This window comes from Pagrus pagrus, assembly GCF_965226575.1.
Source record: "Pagrus pagrus genome assembly, chromosome: 19".
Lineage (NCBI taxonomy): Eukaryota > Metazoa > Chordata > Actinopteri > Spariformes > Sparidae > Pagrus > Pagrus pagrus.
This window is the reverse complement of record NC_140203.1, coordinates 19,022,200-19,039,614: the sequence shown is the minus strand read 5'-3', so window position 1 is coordinate 19,039,614 and position 17,415 is coordinate 19,022,200. Positions and strand designations below refer to the sequence as shown.

The window sequence follows — 17,415 nt, the reverse complement described above, 5'->3', positions numbered from 1 at the left end:
CACTTAACTACTTCCTAGCTAACATTATCGTTTGACTATATCGGGCATGTTTCACTTCCAGGCTTTTATAAATGTGTCCAAGATGTCTGTTGATATTTCAGAATTATTTACTATTATACTGTTACACTGTCAAACATTAATGTCAGCTGGAAAGTGGTTTATTGCTGATGTTAGTTGTCAAACAGAATGGACTATCAAATACGTTTTTTTACTTTAAAATTCTGCCCATTGTCCCTCTGGATTTTCCCATTGCCTTTTCAGCTGCTGATCAAGCGGGAAGTGGTGAACCAATAATGTTTTTTCCAGAATCTCTCTGTATATACAACTTGATACCTGAAACACAGCAGTATGGCATTTGCACTTCGCATCCTGAGCGTGCTGTCAGAGGAAAATGCCCACCGTGTGAATATGGTCCATTAAAGGAACTTGGGATCCTGGAACCATTTTGCATCTGACCAATAGGATATAATAGGTTTTCACTTTTGGCCCATGGCCCAACATTAAGTTACTGTTTGTTGACCCAAAAGAACATTTTTGAGCGCCCCTGAAAGCACTGATGAAGCACGTTTGGGTTGAATAACAGTGGCACAAGAATAGAACCCTGGGGGATTCCACTAATCTTGAGATATGTTCTGACCCACTGGTTACAGGCTAAGTTTAATTGAAAACTGAACATTTTATAGATGTCTAGGTTACATACAACAATTGTTTATACATCACTCCAGTTACTACATTTCAGTATTTAGTATTTAGTAGTATTTATGGCCTGCTACAAGTGTACACAATTAAAATTCACATATAACTTTTATATTCTAATTATCCTTTGATGAGGACAAACCTTGAAAGGTGTCTAACAGGGAACTGTCAGTTTATTGGTTAGCTCTCTCTCTCTCTCTCTCTCTCTCTCTCTCTCTATGCACACACACACACACACACACACATACACAAAGCAGGAGAGTCATATCTGGTGTCAGTCAGCCCCTCCCTCCCAACGCTGTCTCAACCTGTCCCGTAATAATTAACCAGCTGCTGCAGTGTGCTACATATGCTCACCTCCTACCACACCACATGCACTGTACTCTGGACCTATGAAAACACACGTATGCACACACACAAGGTACAAGACCTCAAACATGGAGTGAATCAGCTTTATTTGTCTGGAGATTGAAAGACTGGCCAGGTAGGAGTGTTAATGGTTGATCATTTTTGTTAAAGTGAGCTTTATTGTGAAGAAAAGAAACCAAATAATAACTTATTTTAGTTGATAACAACATTAATTAATACAGAATTTAGCTGAATGTATCCATTTATCTAATAATTCATTAAAACCTGAAGATATTTTATGTTGCGAGCGTGATCGTTTAATGTGTGTTGTGTTGTGTTGTGAGAAAAACTTATTCAGACTTCAAAGTTAAAAGTTAATATCAACTATTTGTGTGGGATCAGTAGTATTAATGACTTTTTCTTAACTTTGATTAGGAATTACAGCTCAATTTCTGGGTCTGCTGTGCTTTCATTTTTTAAAAGATGCAATGGATGTATTGAAATGTAATTTCAGTAGGGGGCACCATATAAACATAACATATTTAGGTGAAATCTGTTCATCCGAGTTGAAAAGAGGAAGTGTTAATACAGCCCAAAGGGAGAGAGGAGTAGATTGAGGGAGACAGAGAGGCAGAGGGGGGAGTGACACACAGGAGAGCATTAAAGGGAGAAACTGGGTGTGTCACGGTGTACCTTGGCTGTTTTCCCGCTGGCTACGTTTTTCCAGCTCACACTTAGACAATAAAAAAGCTTGTATTTTACTGTATGCATACACTGCACCCTCTATTGTGTCAGTGTGGTGTTTTGGTTTTGCTTCGTGACAACGTACACAGTATTACATAGCTAGATTCTCATGTAGTGGCTCTGTGTTATTTTACAGGCTTACAATGGCCTTTATTGAACATCTATCTAACAACAGATTTAACTACAAGTTTGAGCACCTTGCATGACCTCCTTTTGAAATGTATTGCTCTGCATTTGAAAAACGTGATGAAGTGCCCTCTCTTCACTATAACTATATCACAACTTTCTGCAAGCATACATGTGGTGCCCTTTTTGTTTTTCACCCCTGCCCCTCAAACATCTTTAGTCTGCCACTGTCAGAACAGCTAAGTCTCTCTGATTTTATTCCATCCAAAAATGTGTCATAATTAACAGCAGTTGGTCTGATTCACTTGTTTTAACGTCTCTTGCAGCAGCTTACACAAAGAAATCTTAAATTCATGTGGCAATACGTCACTAGAAGTAAAGAGGAACCCTCCACTAAGGATAACTGAATAGAGGAAAGTGGCAGTGTCTCATGATCATAAAACTTCTGAACCAGGTGTTTTGTTTTCCATGAATGACCTATTTCTTCTAAACTGACGGACTTGTTTTGTAAGATTCTTTGGCTTCCAGCTTGGAGCAGCTGTCATCTTTAAAAGACTGCTGCTACTAATAGAACAGTGCCTGAGTTGGATTTATGAACTCTGACACATTATTGACTTTGCAGTGTTGCCCTTTTTCAGTAGTTCTACTTTCCTGAAGGCTTTGCTTTGACTGTTGACATGCATGTGATTCACAAATCACACACACATGCGCTCACAGTTTAGACACATTTGCTCCTGGGGACCTTGAAACCTGCATGTTGAGTCTTGAAAGACACACAGTGAAGTTCTCACATGAGTTCAAGCCTGAGATAGAAAAGAACTTTAAGCACACGGTGTACAAAAAACAGCATAATGTTCCTTTCTATTGTCTCTTTCTTTTATATTATGTTCTTCCTGTATTTAGTTTGCAATGAGGCTGCTACACCCTTTCTCAAACTTTTAATGAAAGCACAGCAATGTCCTTTGTCATGCCTATTCACAAGCACACCTGGGAGCCACTGTATCTGACCTGCAGCTAGCTCATCACCTAGACATTGTATAATATATTTTATAAAGGAAGAGTTATGATTGAGACTAAGCATAGAGGCTGTCGTATGTTGCACATATGAAGCATTTTGGCAAATTTGTGATTTATGATATTGGGCTACATGAATAAACTCGACTGGACTGAAACATAAAACTGTAATATTAGTCCCGCCTCCCTCTCCCTCAGCCAGGCAGGAAATAAACATACATAAATAATGCTTACACAGTTGTTTCTGTATGGCAAATTAGCTTGCTCTTGTTTTTCTTGCTACTTCCATTGATTTTGTAGAGCTTCGCTGTTCCTCATCTTAGTCGCCACAACCTGTTCACCACTGGCCACATCCACATGATATTCACCTGCAGTGCCATGTGGGTACTTAGTGTATGTACTAGGAATCTGTAATGATCACACATATTCAAAGATATTTATTTAGCCTTTGTCTTGTATGTGCTTCTGTGTTTTCTTGATTTTTAATTCTTAACATCTAACTCATGAGGTGCAGTAATGTTAGAAAGTGAATGTTTGAGAAGAAACAGCACATATGCTCATCACACTTTCCCAGAGCTCAAATTAACGTCTCCAAATGGCTTCTTTTGTCCAGCCAATAGTCTAAAAGCCAAAGACTCTTCATTTACTATCATAAATGACAAACAAAAGCAGCAAGTTCTTCAATTTAAAGGGCAACTCCATCAATTTTACACACTAAGGTGTGTTTACAGGTGTTGGGGAGTACTGCTGCATATGTGGAAAAAGTTGCAAGAACCCTTTTGTGGCTCCAGAGAAAGCTGCATGTGATCTGATAAATTACCTCCAGTGATTTGCATTGTGGGTAATGTAGGCACCAGGTTTTGAAAAGCAGTCCACTGGTCACACATTGCACTCCTGTAACACTGTTGGACCCATTGTGGACATTTTTAAAACAAATGACCTAAATTGATACAGCAGAACCAGATGTCACCTTTTTTTATTCCATTAATACTGCCTCCTTTTCAAAACCTATTGCCTACATTACCCATAATGCAACTTAGCCACTGAGTGACAACACTAGAGAAAATGTATTAGATCCACACAGCTTCCTATGGTGGAATCACCCTTTAAGAAGCTGAAACCAGCAAATACTTTGCATGAATAATTACTGAAACCATTAAAAATTTGGCAGCTAATTTTCTGTCGTACGACTAATCAATTACTTTAATCGACTAATAGTTGCAGCCCAGATGTGATGTAATAAATTGAGATGATGTGTCTTTCGTGTTACATTTCACATATGTGACACGTGAAATGTAAGACATTACGCACTTCACACATTATATCACATGTGACAAAGCATCTGAGAGAAATTCATATAGAGGTGTACATGTAAAATATAATATTTCCCATGTGTGCTTTGAAAGAGATCTGTCAGCCATATTAGTTTTTGTCTGACAATGTGGGATTCCCTCCATTTTCCTAGAAACATTTGCACAGAAAGTACTGCACCTTTAAATTTTGTTGTTGAACCGTCGGTCCGGGCAGGGAGTGGCGGGACTGCTGGGATGACAGCTGCTGAATACCTGAGATATTTCTTCATAGCAAACAGGCTGAGACAGAGAGAGAGACGGAAAGAGTGAAATAAAAGGGACAATTACAGGCCGCTGCTTTCAGGCCGCTGCGTCATCAAAAGATTCAATAGGAAAAGAAAAACAGTTGAAAAGAGAAGAGAAGCCACGTGGATACTCCAACAATCGCAGGCTTCAGAGTCTCCGGCCAAAGAATAAACAAATGGCTTGGTCTACACTGTCATCACTGGTTACTGGGTGGAGTACTGTTATTAAATCTCTTGGAGACGAACACAAAAAAAGAAAGTGAAAGAGAGAGAGAGAGAAAAAAAAAAGAGAGAGAGAAGGATAAATATAACACACAAACTTCAGAGGGAGGGAGACAGAGAGAGCGGAAAGAGATATTTAAAGCACAGACAGAAGAAAGACAGAGAGACAAAGACACAGAATCAAGAGGAGAACTCTGATTTGTCATGTTAGAGAAGGTAAGACTCTAATTATATTGTTTATTCTTGGAAGGAGTGACTTTGTGCTGGCAGTTCGTTTTCTGTGCAGTCGCTCGCTCCATGTTGACACAGTGCTAGTCAGGTGTCTGGATCCAGGAACATGCACACTGAAGTGGCATTCAACAAGTCGTCAGCCTCCAGCGTTTCTCTCCTGCTCGAGGTTTGGTTCATGATTCGGTGACCCAAGCTGTTGATATGACTGATGTGTTTCTTCTGTTTCTCTCTCTCTGCAGTAGCTGAAGCAGCCAGAGATGAATGAGGCAGCTCATCCCCAAGTGGTCCAGGCAGGGGACGGGAGGACGCTGTCCAGGTGGGTCACAGCTGATACAGACATTAAGAAACATGATTGTCCTCTTTATTCCCTGATGAGAGAAAACATGCAGCCATATTTGGAGGATGAAAAACAAAAACATGACTGTTACATAACTGGTGAGGTGCTGCTGCACTGTGTCATGGTCTGCAACACTTAGTCATCCCCTGCTGTTGTGTCTTTTTCCAGAGCAGAGTTTCTCTCGCTGCTGAGAACCTACAACTGCTTCCTGAAGGACAAGACTCAGCTGCACCTAGGTTTCTCTCAGGTATGTTGACTCCCAGTCAGACATTTGTCTTAACCTTACTGTGTCATGTCTTCAAGAATGTGGGGTGTCCAGGTCAATAGGGTAAAGATTAAATAGATATCACCATGAAACTTGGTTTCGGACATTAAAGGGGCACTATGTATTTGTGGAGAAGAAATTCAAACTCAGAATTTTAAATTTTTACATTATTAATGAGGTAATAATACAAACTCAGAAATGTTTATTTTCTACATAACTGCATAAACAAGTTGTTCTCAGAGGGAAATAAGGTCCCAGAACACTGTTTGAAGCTAGAAAGGTGGCAGGGTCCGCCACACATAAACAAATGGAAGCAGTATGAAATTGTGTTGTCCTTTGAAGTCAGTTTGTTTATTCAGTTTATTCATGAAAACAGTCAATAAAGATCCTTTTCTTCTGATTTAAATTTCTTCCCCAAACCTACATAGTGCGCCTTTATGACAAATATTTTTTGGACAAACCTCAAACTTGTAACAAGGACTAGTAGCAAGGCTGCCAAATGGTCAAATGACAGTTCAAGTCACACCGGTGGATATTTGTTATTACACCTGGGGACATTTCCAGCTGTTTTTGTGGCATCCTAATCAGGTATTTTAAGCCAAACCAGGATGTTTTCCTGACCCTAACCAAGTGGTTTTTGTGCTTAAACCTAAACAGAGCATAAGCACAAGAGAGATATTGAAAAATATCAACTGAGACTAACATAAAGTTGCATCGTAAATACATTTTTTGAACTTATTTGTGGTTTTTACAGAAACTCACATGGCTAACATTCATTCTGACGATTTGGTTGAAAAGCCCTCATAATATAGGAATAAATCTGGAAAGTTTAGTTAATTTAAGTGCATCTGAAGTGCTGGTTTCTGGCTCAAAGTGAGAGAAAAAAACTCAAAAAAGTTTTGAGTAATAAGCCCTTAAAGATATGTATTGTCACATTTTTAAACAAGAAATGATGAATAGAGTTAAAGTTTTAACAAACAGATATCCCCCTGAAACTTCCCCAGCTGTTTACTTACAGTACATCAAGACTATTACTTTTTGCATTACCAAATTCATGATGTTCGACCTGATTAAATATCTACTAATTTAAAGCAACATTATGTAAAGATTTGCATTTTGTCCCCAAAACTGGCCAGTGCATTAAAAACAATGTTCATCCCTGTTGTGTTTCCCTTTAATTGAGTGTATGACTGTATTTACACACTGTACAGGTGTATGTGGCTCTGTCTCTGTAACAGGCTGATGATGGAGAGGTGGTGGTGGAGGGCTTCCTGAATATCTCCTGGGGAGTGAGGAGACCCATCAGGCTGAAAATACAGGATGATAAACAGATGCTTCCCTTTGCTCCTCTGGTCTCACCTGACCCCGTCAGTCCAGTCAGCCCAGTCGCAAACAAGAGGTTCTTTTCATTTTTTGTATAATGTTATTAATCTCTTTTGTTTATATATGAGCGTCAACATGATGTTATGTCATCTCTGCTTGTCCAGTTAAAACTGAGAGAGAAAAATACAGAATCAAATATGGCCGTGGGAATACTGGGATGAACTGGACTGGTTATTTATTTAGTTTTAAAGGGAAACCGGTCAGATTATGAGCTTTTCATTGTTCAACCTTGACAAGGTAATACCTAAATATATGACTTTAGAAGATTAATGCTAACAAAGACACTTTTGTACAAGGCGGCGTACTAACTGAGTGATCGACTTTGTATTTGCCAACTTTGGCAGCTATTGTTATTCAAAGTCCTTCTCACAGTGAGCCCAAATATGAGCTTTGTACAGAAGCCCTGGGCAAGTAAGGATGTTTTTTTCTAGTGATCCATTTTCTAAGAATGATCTTAATTGTTTTCTTTCCTCTGTTTATGACTTGAGAACTGGTGAAAAAAAAGGTTTTGCCAGGATAATCAAAAAGCCTGGATCAAAAGATATTCAGTGGATTTTTTTTATGTCTCAAACAGTGAGGGAAAAAAATCTTCTCAGTTTCAAACAAGAGAAAAAAAAGCATTTTTCACTTAATTTTATAGATGTAAAAAAGTTATTTCTCCTAACTTATTTTTTTCATGTTATAAGAAAATAAATAAGGAACTCAGAAAAGATTTTTCCTGGCAAAACCTTTTTTTCACCAGTTCTCAAGTCATAAACATGAGAGAAAACAATTTTGATCTAATGGATCACCAGAAAAAGTCATTTCCTCATTTCCCCCTCAAGGCTTCCGTAGCTGTACGACATGACATCAACATAATTATGGATTAACCACCTGTTGAGTGTAGGGAACACAGTACAGGGATCATACTGACATGGACAGCACTTGATCCAGTTGATACAGCTCTCTATACATCAAGAGTGAGTGACGTCAAGTTCTTGATGCAAGTCACAATTTGCAGTAAGTAAACAGTTATATGTATCAACTGTTTCATGCTAAGGTTAAAACTAAAGGGATGTTCATTGTGGGTAATTATGGTCAGTTTAAAGTCTCAGAGACCAAATCCTCCTTTCTCTGCAGGGGTATGACGCGATGGGGAGAGTATGCTGACCTTCACCAAATAGATGAGATGGCTGAGACGCCACAGGATGTAATCGTCACCAGTCCTTTACCAGGTTGTTTTTTCCACCCCAGCCGCCTCCTTATGTGTATCATTAAACCATGTCACCTGACTTCCTCCTTTGCTGCTGTAATGTTTACTACGGCCACTAGAGGTCCTTTGCTGTACGTCTTTTCCTCTCACTCCCCTGCCTTTCCCGTCTCTCCCCAGCCGTCAGTGTAAACAAAAATAATCCAAAAAGAATATGATTCTTGTTCCCACTGAATGTTAATTGTGAGATGTTTTATTCATGTGTTTCTGCAAACTCCAAAGGCCCGGTTGTTTACGAGTCCACCACGCTGCGTCCCGTGAGGCAGAAGAACTCCGAGCTGGAGGCGGAGTCCAACCTGTTTCGCTGTATGAGCGACGCCTCATTGGTCAAGAGGAGGAGGGGGAGGGGGAAGTCAGCAGCTCAGAGAGAGAAAGAAAGACAACATCGCTTCTCCATCAACGGACACTTCTATAACTATAAGGTAGATTTCTGCTCGACCCTCCCCTCTCTTTTTCCCACTTCCATCTGTACCGTAGCTCACCAGTCTCTCATTGGCCTCTACAGACCTCTATCTTCACCCCATCCTTCGGTACTCCAACAAAAGTCCGCATCTCCAGCAGGATGACCACAAACCAGGTCATTGAGCAGCTGCTAAACAAGTTCAAGGTGAGCTTGTGCACACATTCTTCAAACTGCAGGAGAAATGACACAAGACACAAAACAATTATCTCTGGGCTCGTCTACAAAGCAACATCTTTTTTTAAGAAGAGGATGGTTTCCCCTGTTAATCCATAATAAATTTTTTCAATCTGTGATCCTACAGATAGAGAACGATCCCCAGGAGTTTTCACTGTACTGTGTTCACCAGAGTGGAGGTAAGCTCTGTCTGTTATACCAGTTACACAGCAAATTGAATTATTAGAAAATGCATGACACTACTACACTGACGTTTGTGTGTTTGCTTTCTAGAAAAGAGGAAGCTCACTAACAGAGACCAGCCCCTATGGGAGCGCATACTGATGGGACCCTCTGATGACATCATGAGGATCTTTCTGATGGACATGGACGAGGAGGAAGTCAGCGATGATGTGAGTGTTTTAGCCCCGCTTCCTGATGAGCTAACGAAGACTATAAAACATGCATGTAGGTGCAGCTTCATCTGAGTTTAACGGGAGAAGAATTCCTTTGTCAGTCGCTCAAAATGAAATCCAAAGATAAGTTTCTTGTGCCATTGATTTAAGAGACATACCACAATTTTAAAGAATTCGTTTGAGCCCATTTCTCATTTTTGAGAATGTGAAGTATATTCACGTAACCTGCAAGTTACTGTGCAGTTATTTAGTGCATCAAGGCTATAGATAAGATACTTACTGGGTTTGTTAGTTCAAGGTAAGAAGACACAAGGTAAGGAAATAAATATTCAATTAACAATTTTATGTTTAAGATGAATGTTGAAATACATCATACTGTGAGTATTCTTTTAATGAATGAGTACCTGCATACTAATTATAGTGTATTACAATGCAATATAACTGGATAACAAGGCAGGAACAATGGGGTAACAGTCCTGGTGTTTGCAGTGAAACCATCAATATATATATGTATATGTATATATATATATGATATATACAGAGTTTTTTCCCAAAAAAAGTTGTGTGGGAATTTGCAATGTTAAAGTCTGTAAAACAGAGATGTTTTTACATTTTTGTTCTTGCTAGGGAACTTACTGCCCTAGAAAACAAGGGTGTGTCTGTATAGCCACTACTATAAAACATTTAAAGTTTTATTGGCTCTATTAATGTTCTTAAATACTGGGCTGTTCAAAATGTTCCATCGTTTTTCCCCTTTCCAGTGTCATCATAGTGTAGTTACTGGGTAAATAAAATGTTATTATAAAGTTTGTGTGTGTATGTCTGTGTGTGTGTACATGTGTGTGTGTACGTTTGTTGACTTCTTTTTATAGCAGAGGTGAAAGATGCAGGCTGTTTCTAAAACACTCCTGAACTATTTTATATAGCAATTGAAAATGAAGTGCTGTTTTCACTTGTATATAACCTCTGGTGATGAAAACACATATTTAAGTGCATCAGAGAAAAAAAATATATTTTGGTCTCAGCATTTAATAATGGTTTTGAGTCAGTGAATGTATTAAAAGCTGTGTAAATCATCTAGAGAGTTATATTTTCTGTTTTCTGTTTTTTTGCAGCAGTATAGAAAAAAAAAACAGGACATATTTCTTTTGTCATGCAAATACAGATGTCCCTCTGACTCAGGATGATTGTTATTTTTTATTCGTATACAAGTTTTTCTGTTTCTTAATTGCCAAGACTCTCCTCTCCTCTCCTCTCCTCTCCTCCCCTCTCCTCTCCTCTCCTCCCCTCTCCTCTCCTCTCCTCTCCTCTCCTCTACTCTCCTCTCAGGTAGCCCAGTATCTGAACTTGGAGCTTCCTATCCTGGAGCATGTTCTACTGAAACTCAGAGAGGAGGAGAACAGAGAGATACAGAGGATCATTGTCAAGTCAGTATCTGATTTTTGTGTTAAAAACTTTTGTCAAGCTTTAAACTCACAACATGAAACAATAAAGTTTTTATACTCCAGTCACTGGCTGCAGCAACCGCAACAACTGCTAACAGATGTGCACAGACGACAATCAGTCCTTTGACAGTGTCTGAAAACAAAATCAGTGTTGTAGTAACACTTGCTCAGCAGGTGATGGCGCCAATATTTCCAGTGAGCTTTTATGGATTTGGTGCCTACTCATGATCTGTGTGTTTTGTGTGTGTTTTGGTGTGTCTATCAGGTACCACAACCAGCACAGAGTCCTGTCCCATATGCTGAACTGTAAGCTGTCACCTCACATTGAGACCAGTGTGTGAGGACCGCCGATCTGAATCACCGACACAGGACCGGTCATTCATCGCCGCAACACTGAGAGAGTATCTGCGGAGAACTCTGTACATTTATTTTGACTTTAACATCTTTAACTTTAAAAACAAGGTTACAGCTGCAACAGTCATTCCAGACTAACAATAAAGAAACAACAAACATATGGTAGCTTTTCAAGTCTTACAGAGAGAGTCGCTTATATCGGTTTATGTTCACTATATGATTTTATTCTTTGTTTTTGGAAACTGTAAAATAAGTATCAGGTAAAATTGTAAGATGCTGCTGTAAATAACTGTAAATCATTGTCGTGTGTTCAACAATAAATATAAGATGTGGGACCAGCATGACTCTTGTGTGTTGTGCTTTATGTTTCTGGGGTATGCCAGACAATAAATGAATCCATATGCATTAAAACATACAAAATGATTTTCTGTATAATAAGTAATTTATTTAATCTTTATTTAAAGGATGCCACATTCTGGTAAATAAATCAAATGACTCCTATAAAACAATCATCATCATCATCACCATCATAACCAAATGTATATCTCTGCTGTTCTATGCACAAATTGATTAATTCAATGTGAATGATTTAATTGCATAACAACACAGTTACTAAATAAACTTCCATTAAATACTAAAAAGTCAAATTTCATAACATTTGCAGGAGGTAAGACAGGGATTATGGTAGAGTTTCAATAGAGCAAAAGAAATAAGGCTCTCAGCTTCATTGTCTTATTTGATGAGAATTTCAATTGGAAAAAATATATTAATCTCATTTATGACAAAATTGTGAAGTCACTCGGGATCATCAGCGAACTACGAAGTTTTGCAAATGTGTCTTGTTTATTAACTTTGTATTACTCAATGATCTTTCTCCATCTCATTTATGCTAATATCGTCTGGGCATATTCAAACCCCTCCAATCGACACAAACAGTATTTGTTGCAGAGACGTTTTGTAAGATTGGCAACTTTCCCAAACTCTTGCGATGCTTCTGCCCCATTTTCAGAAAACTGAACATTCTATCAGTATATGGCATAAATATTTATCAGATATGTGTGTTTATATACAAATATACATTCTTGCCTTTTCTTGCTACCATCTGTTACGGTTGTGAGGTTAAACTAGGAGACAGGGGGAACGGATAAGAGGTGCTGTTGAGGCTTATGGCTTGAGGCTGAGGTGGAGGAGGCTTCAAACCGGTTAGATATTCAGACAAATACCGGCCATCCAAACCGGTGATACCACATTTGTGTATGTCTCAGCCTCTCCTCAGTAGAACATAATGAAAACCCATGAATGAGTGTGTAGTGGCTCCTCCGTCCATCAGGACAACTTTGACACATCATGTTTATATTTCTCACAACAACCATTCAACCTAAACTTCTTCTTCTAAAGTGTCACATAGAGATAATAAATAGAATAATACTTTGGCCTGGTGAAACTGGAAAAAAGATGGCAGTGGCTACAGCTCGTTAGGTAAAGCACAGGCCATGCAGTTTACGTAACTTTTAACTTTTAACGTTTAGCATAACTTTACGGTGCATTTACCGTGGCCAGATTGTTCTGTAACGGTTGTGAGGTTAAACTAGGACCCAAAAGCAGACACAGAGACAGGGGGAATGGATAAAATGATTTTACTGATTTTGCTCAGGTAAAAAGGAAACGGGTGGTGTTCTTTATACAGAGTGAAATAAGATCATCTTTCTAACCTGAAGCGACTTAAAGGAAAACAAAAGGGGAAACTTGGATGTTAAAAGGTATTTATGGGGTATACAATATATATTTATGTGTGTGTGTGTGTGTGTGTGTGTGTGTGTGTGTGTGTGTGTGTGTGTGTGTGTGTGTGTGTGTGTGTGAGAGAGAGAGAGAGAGAGAGAGAGAGAGAGAGAGTGTGTGTGTGTGTGTAAAGAGGAGAATGAACGCTTACAAATGGAAAACACTGTCATGCTAATAGTTAAATAATGGTGTAGTGTAGAGTGAGTACTGCTGTCTGGGCTGGTTAGTGGCAAAGACTTTACAAATGGCTGCCAGCCCACCAGACAGCCTCATATTACCCAGAACTGAGTGTAATTTTCCTCTGACATGATGAATGACCGAATGAGAATAATTGGAAGCCGGTTGGTTTGTTGAAGGATAGAGTTTCCATGGAGCCCAAACCAGAACGTCTATGAGAAATGGAAAAGAGTGTGTGGCATGGCAGTTTACTGTGGTAGCTGTGGAGGACATCCACAAATGTTATTTAGGTCATCCCCCTATATATTGTCACTTTACAGCAACGCTAACACACAACATTATATTTCTCTTTGTCGAGTGTAACTGCTAGTAACTAGCTCGGTGTGAAAAAGTGCATACTTATTTCACATATTAAGGATATTATTGTTAGTTCAAAATCACTGCTGTAATAATGATTTTAATTGTACTTATTAATGAAATAATCATCATAGCATTTATTTTGTAATGAAATACTTGTGGATGTAATCTTGATGTTGCAAAAAAGAGAAGAAATCTATGTATTTTTTTCTTTAATAACAGAAACATTTAAATAATGATTTGTGGTCATCAAAAACAAGAAATTTAATGAATACTTGGAATATTAAATGATTAAATAAATTAATAATAATAACATTATGATATAGGAAATGTACACGGGTCGTTTGTGACCTATGTTGTAGATTAGAGCAGTTTGCATGCTTGTGTGTCATCGAGTTTAGATGTGTTTTGTGTAATTATTACATGAAAGTAATAATTTAATTTTTAAGTTATACGTTTTTTAAATCTTCACACTGAAAACATTCATTTAACTAACAGCTTTTTCTTAGTTTCCATCAGGCAGGAGAAGCAAAACTTGGTACGGCTACATTTTCAATGAATCCAGACATCTGAAACCTTTGGGTGTGGACCAGAGGTCAGTAGACGAGGGAATAATGTACTGTTTATATTCTGGTTTGTGCGTTCATAATGGATTAGGGGCTTCTGTTACTGTGTCAACATGTCAGTCAAATGACTTCAGCAGAGAAGTGCAGCTGTCCAGAGACCTGGTGCATTATCAGTGCTTTCTGATCAAGAAATCCATCATCTACACATGAATGTGTGTATACATGTGAATACACATTTCACATATGGAGCTTTTTATGTCACATTTGCAAAGCCTCATCCGACTGCCACTTGGAATCTAAGGAGTTTCCTGTTGGAGCTAATCCTTTCTTTAAAACCTTTGTTTAGGGGTCAATGTGTTGCCTTTACAGTAAGTCTGTTTACATGTCCTCCCTTTTTTTGCTGTATAAAGCTAGACTGCAATGTGTCTGCTATGTGGTCACTGCTGAACAGCAAAAAATCATCCCAAGATTCTACAACCAGTCAGTCTGCAACAGAAGGAAGATGAAGCTGAGTCTTTTCTCTGCTGTCCTGGCCGTGCTGCTGCTGGGCCTTTTGGCTCAGGAAGATTCCCCGGTAAGACATGCGCCACAACAAATATATCTCTCCTAAATTGGATATGTCAAAAAGAAAGTTAATAAAAAAGCGATAACATCTTGATAGATTGCAGATTGCTCCAAGCATCCAGAGTTGTTAACTCAGTGAAAACAATGATCTCAACTCATTCTCATCTGTTTTAAGTAAAAACCTCCTAAATGCCAATTTATAGCTTTATGGGTCCACAAAGCAGCCCAAGTGACTGTTACTACCAGGGACTGACAGTATAACATTTTCCCAAAATCTGCTCATAGAAAGGTGTTTTTTGGACCAATAAGGACTAATACAAACAAGAGGAAACAGACAGGAGACATTAGATGGCATACAAGCTACACAATAGGCACAAAAAAAAAGTAAAATAGTAATTTATCTGTTTTGTAGAGCTGTATGAAGAAACACCAGGACATTAATTTATAAAAGTCTATCTTGAACGTACCAGTACATTAATTTTCACGGATTTTGTGTCTGTGCAGGGGCAACCACATGAGGAAGGTAACTGATTTTTCTTATTGCACATTTAACACGTCTTATTTGCACATGGGTCTTTATGTGTGGTGACTAAATCTTCAAATTTTAGGAGCGACAATCCAGAGGCCCTACCGTTTAGACATAACTTCAAAAATTCTGGAGGCAAATAAAGGTACGCTTGATTTATCCGTGGAGTTAAATGTTGGCATTAGTCCTCGTTGTGCTAATGTCTGTGCTAATCAGTATATTACAAGTATGAATTCGTTCATCTACTGGCCAATCAGCCTCATGTTGTTTTAATCCAGGAATGGGCCATACTCTGGTGGAAGGTGACGTCGCCCTTTCGAGGAAGAGGAATGGCATGAAATGCTGGAGTGGCCACTGCAAATGGAGCAAATCCTACAATGGACTGGTTGAAGTGCCTTTCAGCCTCAGTGATTACTTCTGTAAGGGTTTAGGAATTCATTCATGGAGATTACAACCAATACAAGCTCAATCATCATACAAAATGTTAAAAGAAAATAAATATAAAAATTTTTAGGACAAGTTGTTTTGTAAGAGAAGTCCTTGATAATGACTGTATCACGTAGTCTGATGTCAATAAACTGACATCAATCTTGTTTTCTTTGCAGATGACACCGAGAAGGCCTCAATCAAGGCAGCTATGGAAAGTTTCCACAAGAGAACCTGCGTTCGCTTTGTTCCTTATCATGGCCAGTCCGACTACCTCAGCATTGTGAGCGAACTTGGGTGAGTCCAGAGAGAGTAAAGGTGATGGCCAGTGTGATCTACAGTAAAAACTAGCTACCCTGCAGGGATCTAAACCTGTCTCCCTGCAGATGCTGGTCTTCTATCGGCAGAGACGGAGGTGAACAGTTGGTTTCTTTGTCAGTGTACGGCTGCCTCGAGCGTGGGATCATCCAGCACGAGCTCCTCCACGCACTCGGCTTCCACCACGAGCATAAGAGGAGTGACAGGGACATGTATGTCAAGATTCACTGGGAAAATATCCCAGCAGGTGAGCTCCTAAGCCCCAATGCAGCTGCACAGTTGTCCACTAAATATGTAGTCCAGACCTTAATTATGTAAGTGGTAGGTCAAAACACCATAAACACTTGTAGTATAAAGAACAAACAACTTAATTATGTTGTTTTGAAGTTGTTCTTCCGAGCATTGCTTGAGTTTTTACTTTTTCAAATTTCTACTCTATGATAACTTAACTGTATGATAAGCACTCAAATCTTGGAATTTATACATTGTACGTATGTATTGATGTTTTCTCTACAGCACATGCCTTCAACTTCCACAAAGCGGACACCAACAACTTGTACACTCCATATGACTATTCTTCTGTTATGCATTACGGAAGGTGAGATCTCTTCTGGTCATTAATAGTACTATTGTTAGCAAGATATTTTATTTAGTTGATTCATTTTTTTATGTTGTGATGACGTTGGTCTGGTGGTCTGCAACCATTGTAATTTTGGTAAAGGTCAAGGTAAAAAAAGTTTTTTTTAAAAAAGGCTCTAGCTTGTTTTTATTCCTTTAATTTAAACCAATCACGATAGTGAGCCCTGGCATTATAATGGCTAAATCCCTGCAAAAGAAAAGGCAACAGCTGCTTGCCTGTTTACGTTTGTACCCAGGCTTTTTGTTCACCAGATAGTTGCCGACTTTGTCTGTCTGCAGTATGCTTGTCAGAAAAGTTGTGTGCAGTGTTTTTTTTATTGTTTTTTGGACTGAAAACAGCTGCCTGAACCAAAACAGTAGAAATGGGCCTGTAAATATCAAAACAATTGAAAATTGTGGAAAAAGTATTTTAACATTTTCATTCATTTAATTTTTTTCTTTTCAAATCTAGGACTAACTTTGCGTCAGTGTTTGGAGCAGACACCATTACTCCCATTCCAGATGACTCTTTGCCAATTGGACAGAGGGATGAAATGTCTGATATTGATATCCTCAGAATCAATAGATTATACGAATGCAGTGAGTATACGGCATATTAAATGTGTTAAAATTAGTTTTAAGGGCTTTTCTGCTTCATTGAATGGAAGACATTCCTGTAGAAACAGCTAGAGAGGGGTCGCACACAGGAACCAACATTCAGACTAATACTGTGTGTATACATATAGATAGTATGAATTATTACAGCAGATGCAGCATGATGATAATAATTTGTGGTGACTCATCTCTTTTTTTCTTTTCAGACATTTGAAAGAAAATCAAGACAACTCTGCTCTGCAACTTGCGCAATTCTAATATTGATTCATTGGTATCAAAATCTCACCAATTCAATAAATATTAATGTAAAAACAAACCTGTGTTCTTTACCTCTTGCCTAAAACTCCACACAAAACACAAAACCATAAAAAACATGAATCAGAGATAAGACATCACAATAGACAAAACAACTAGAAGCCACAGAAC

At 38.6% G+C, this 17,415-nt stretch overlaps 2 protein-coding genes across 6 annotated transcripts; both read left to right on the top strand.

Moving 5' to 3' along the window:
- Nucleotides 1–1,063: 1,063 nt before the first annotated feature.
- On the top strand, nt 1,064–11,387 carry rassf6 (Ras association domain family member 6). 5 transcript variants are annotated; one of them, XM_084382405.1, is made up of 11 exons: nt 1,064–1,180; nt 5,218–5,294; nt 5,489–5,562; nt 6,819–6,979; nt 8,083–8,177; nt 8,435–8,634; nt 8,718–8,819; nt 8,977–9,028; nt 9,123–9,241; nt 10,574–10,671; nt 10,955–11,387. In XM_084382405.1, the coding sequence occupies exons 2-11, from the start codon at nt 5,240–5,242 to the stop codon at nt 11,028–11,030; spliced, it is 1,032 nt and encodes a 343-aa protein (XP_084238531.1). In that variant the 5' UTR covers nt 1,064–1,180; nt 5,218–5,239; the 3' UTR covers nt 11,031–11,387. The 5 variants fall into 5 exon arrangements, with proteins under 5 accessions (XP_084238531.1, XP_084238533.1, XP_084238530.1 ...); XM_084382407.1 differs by lacking the exon at nt 1,064–1,180 and adding an exon at nt 3,256–3,308; XM_084382404.1 differs by lacking the exon at nt 1,064–1,180 and adding an exon at nt 4,847–4,963.
- Nucleotides 11,388–14,392: 3,005 nt separating this feature from the next.
- On the top strand, nt 14,393–17,288 carry LOC311275181 (hatching enzyme 1.2-like). Its single transcript, XM_084383490.1, has 9 exons — nt 14,393–14,496; nt 14,991–15,009; nt 15,095–15,157; nt 15,291–15,431; nt 15,618–15,735; nt 15,825–16,003; nt 16,273–16,354; nt 16,847–16,974; nt 17,196–17,288. Exons 1-9 carry the CDS (start codon nt 14,425–14,427, stop codon nt 17,201–17,203), a joined length of 810 nt encoding a protein of 269 aa, XP_084239616.1. The 5' UTR covers nt 14,393–14,424; the 3' UTR covers nt 17,204–17,288.
- Nucleotides 17,289–17,415: the final 127 nt, after the last annotated feature.

Excerpts from the sequence above, each read along its gene's own strand:
- LOC311275181 (XM_084383490.1), top strand. The coding sequence starts at position 14,425 with ATGAAGCTGAGTCTTTTCTCTGCTGTCCTGGCCGTGCTGCTGCTGGGC. Across the intron at positions 15,736-15,824 it reads AGCATTGTGAGCGAACTTGG|ATGCTGGTCTTCTATCGGCA; the intron begins GTGAGTCCAGAG and ends GTCTCCCTGCAG. Across the intron at positions 16,355-16,846 it reads TCTGTTATGCATTACGGAAG|GACTAACTTTGCGTCAGTGT; the intron begins GTGAGATCTCTT and ends TTTCAAATCTAG.
- rassf6 (XM_084382403.1), top strand. Across the intron at positions 5,563-6,818 it reads TGCACCTAGGTTTCTCTCAG|GCTGATGATGGAGAGGTGGT; the intron begins GTATGTTGACTC and ends TCTCTGTAACAG. Across the intron at positions 9,029-9,122 it reads CTGTGTTCACCAGAGTGGAG|AAAAGAGGAAGCTCACTAAC; the intron begins GTAAGCTCTGTC and ends TTTGCTTTCTAG.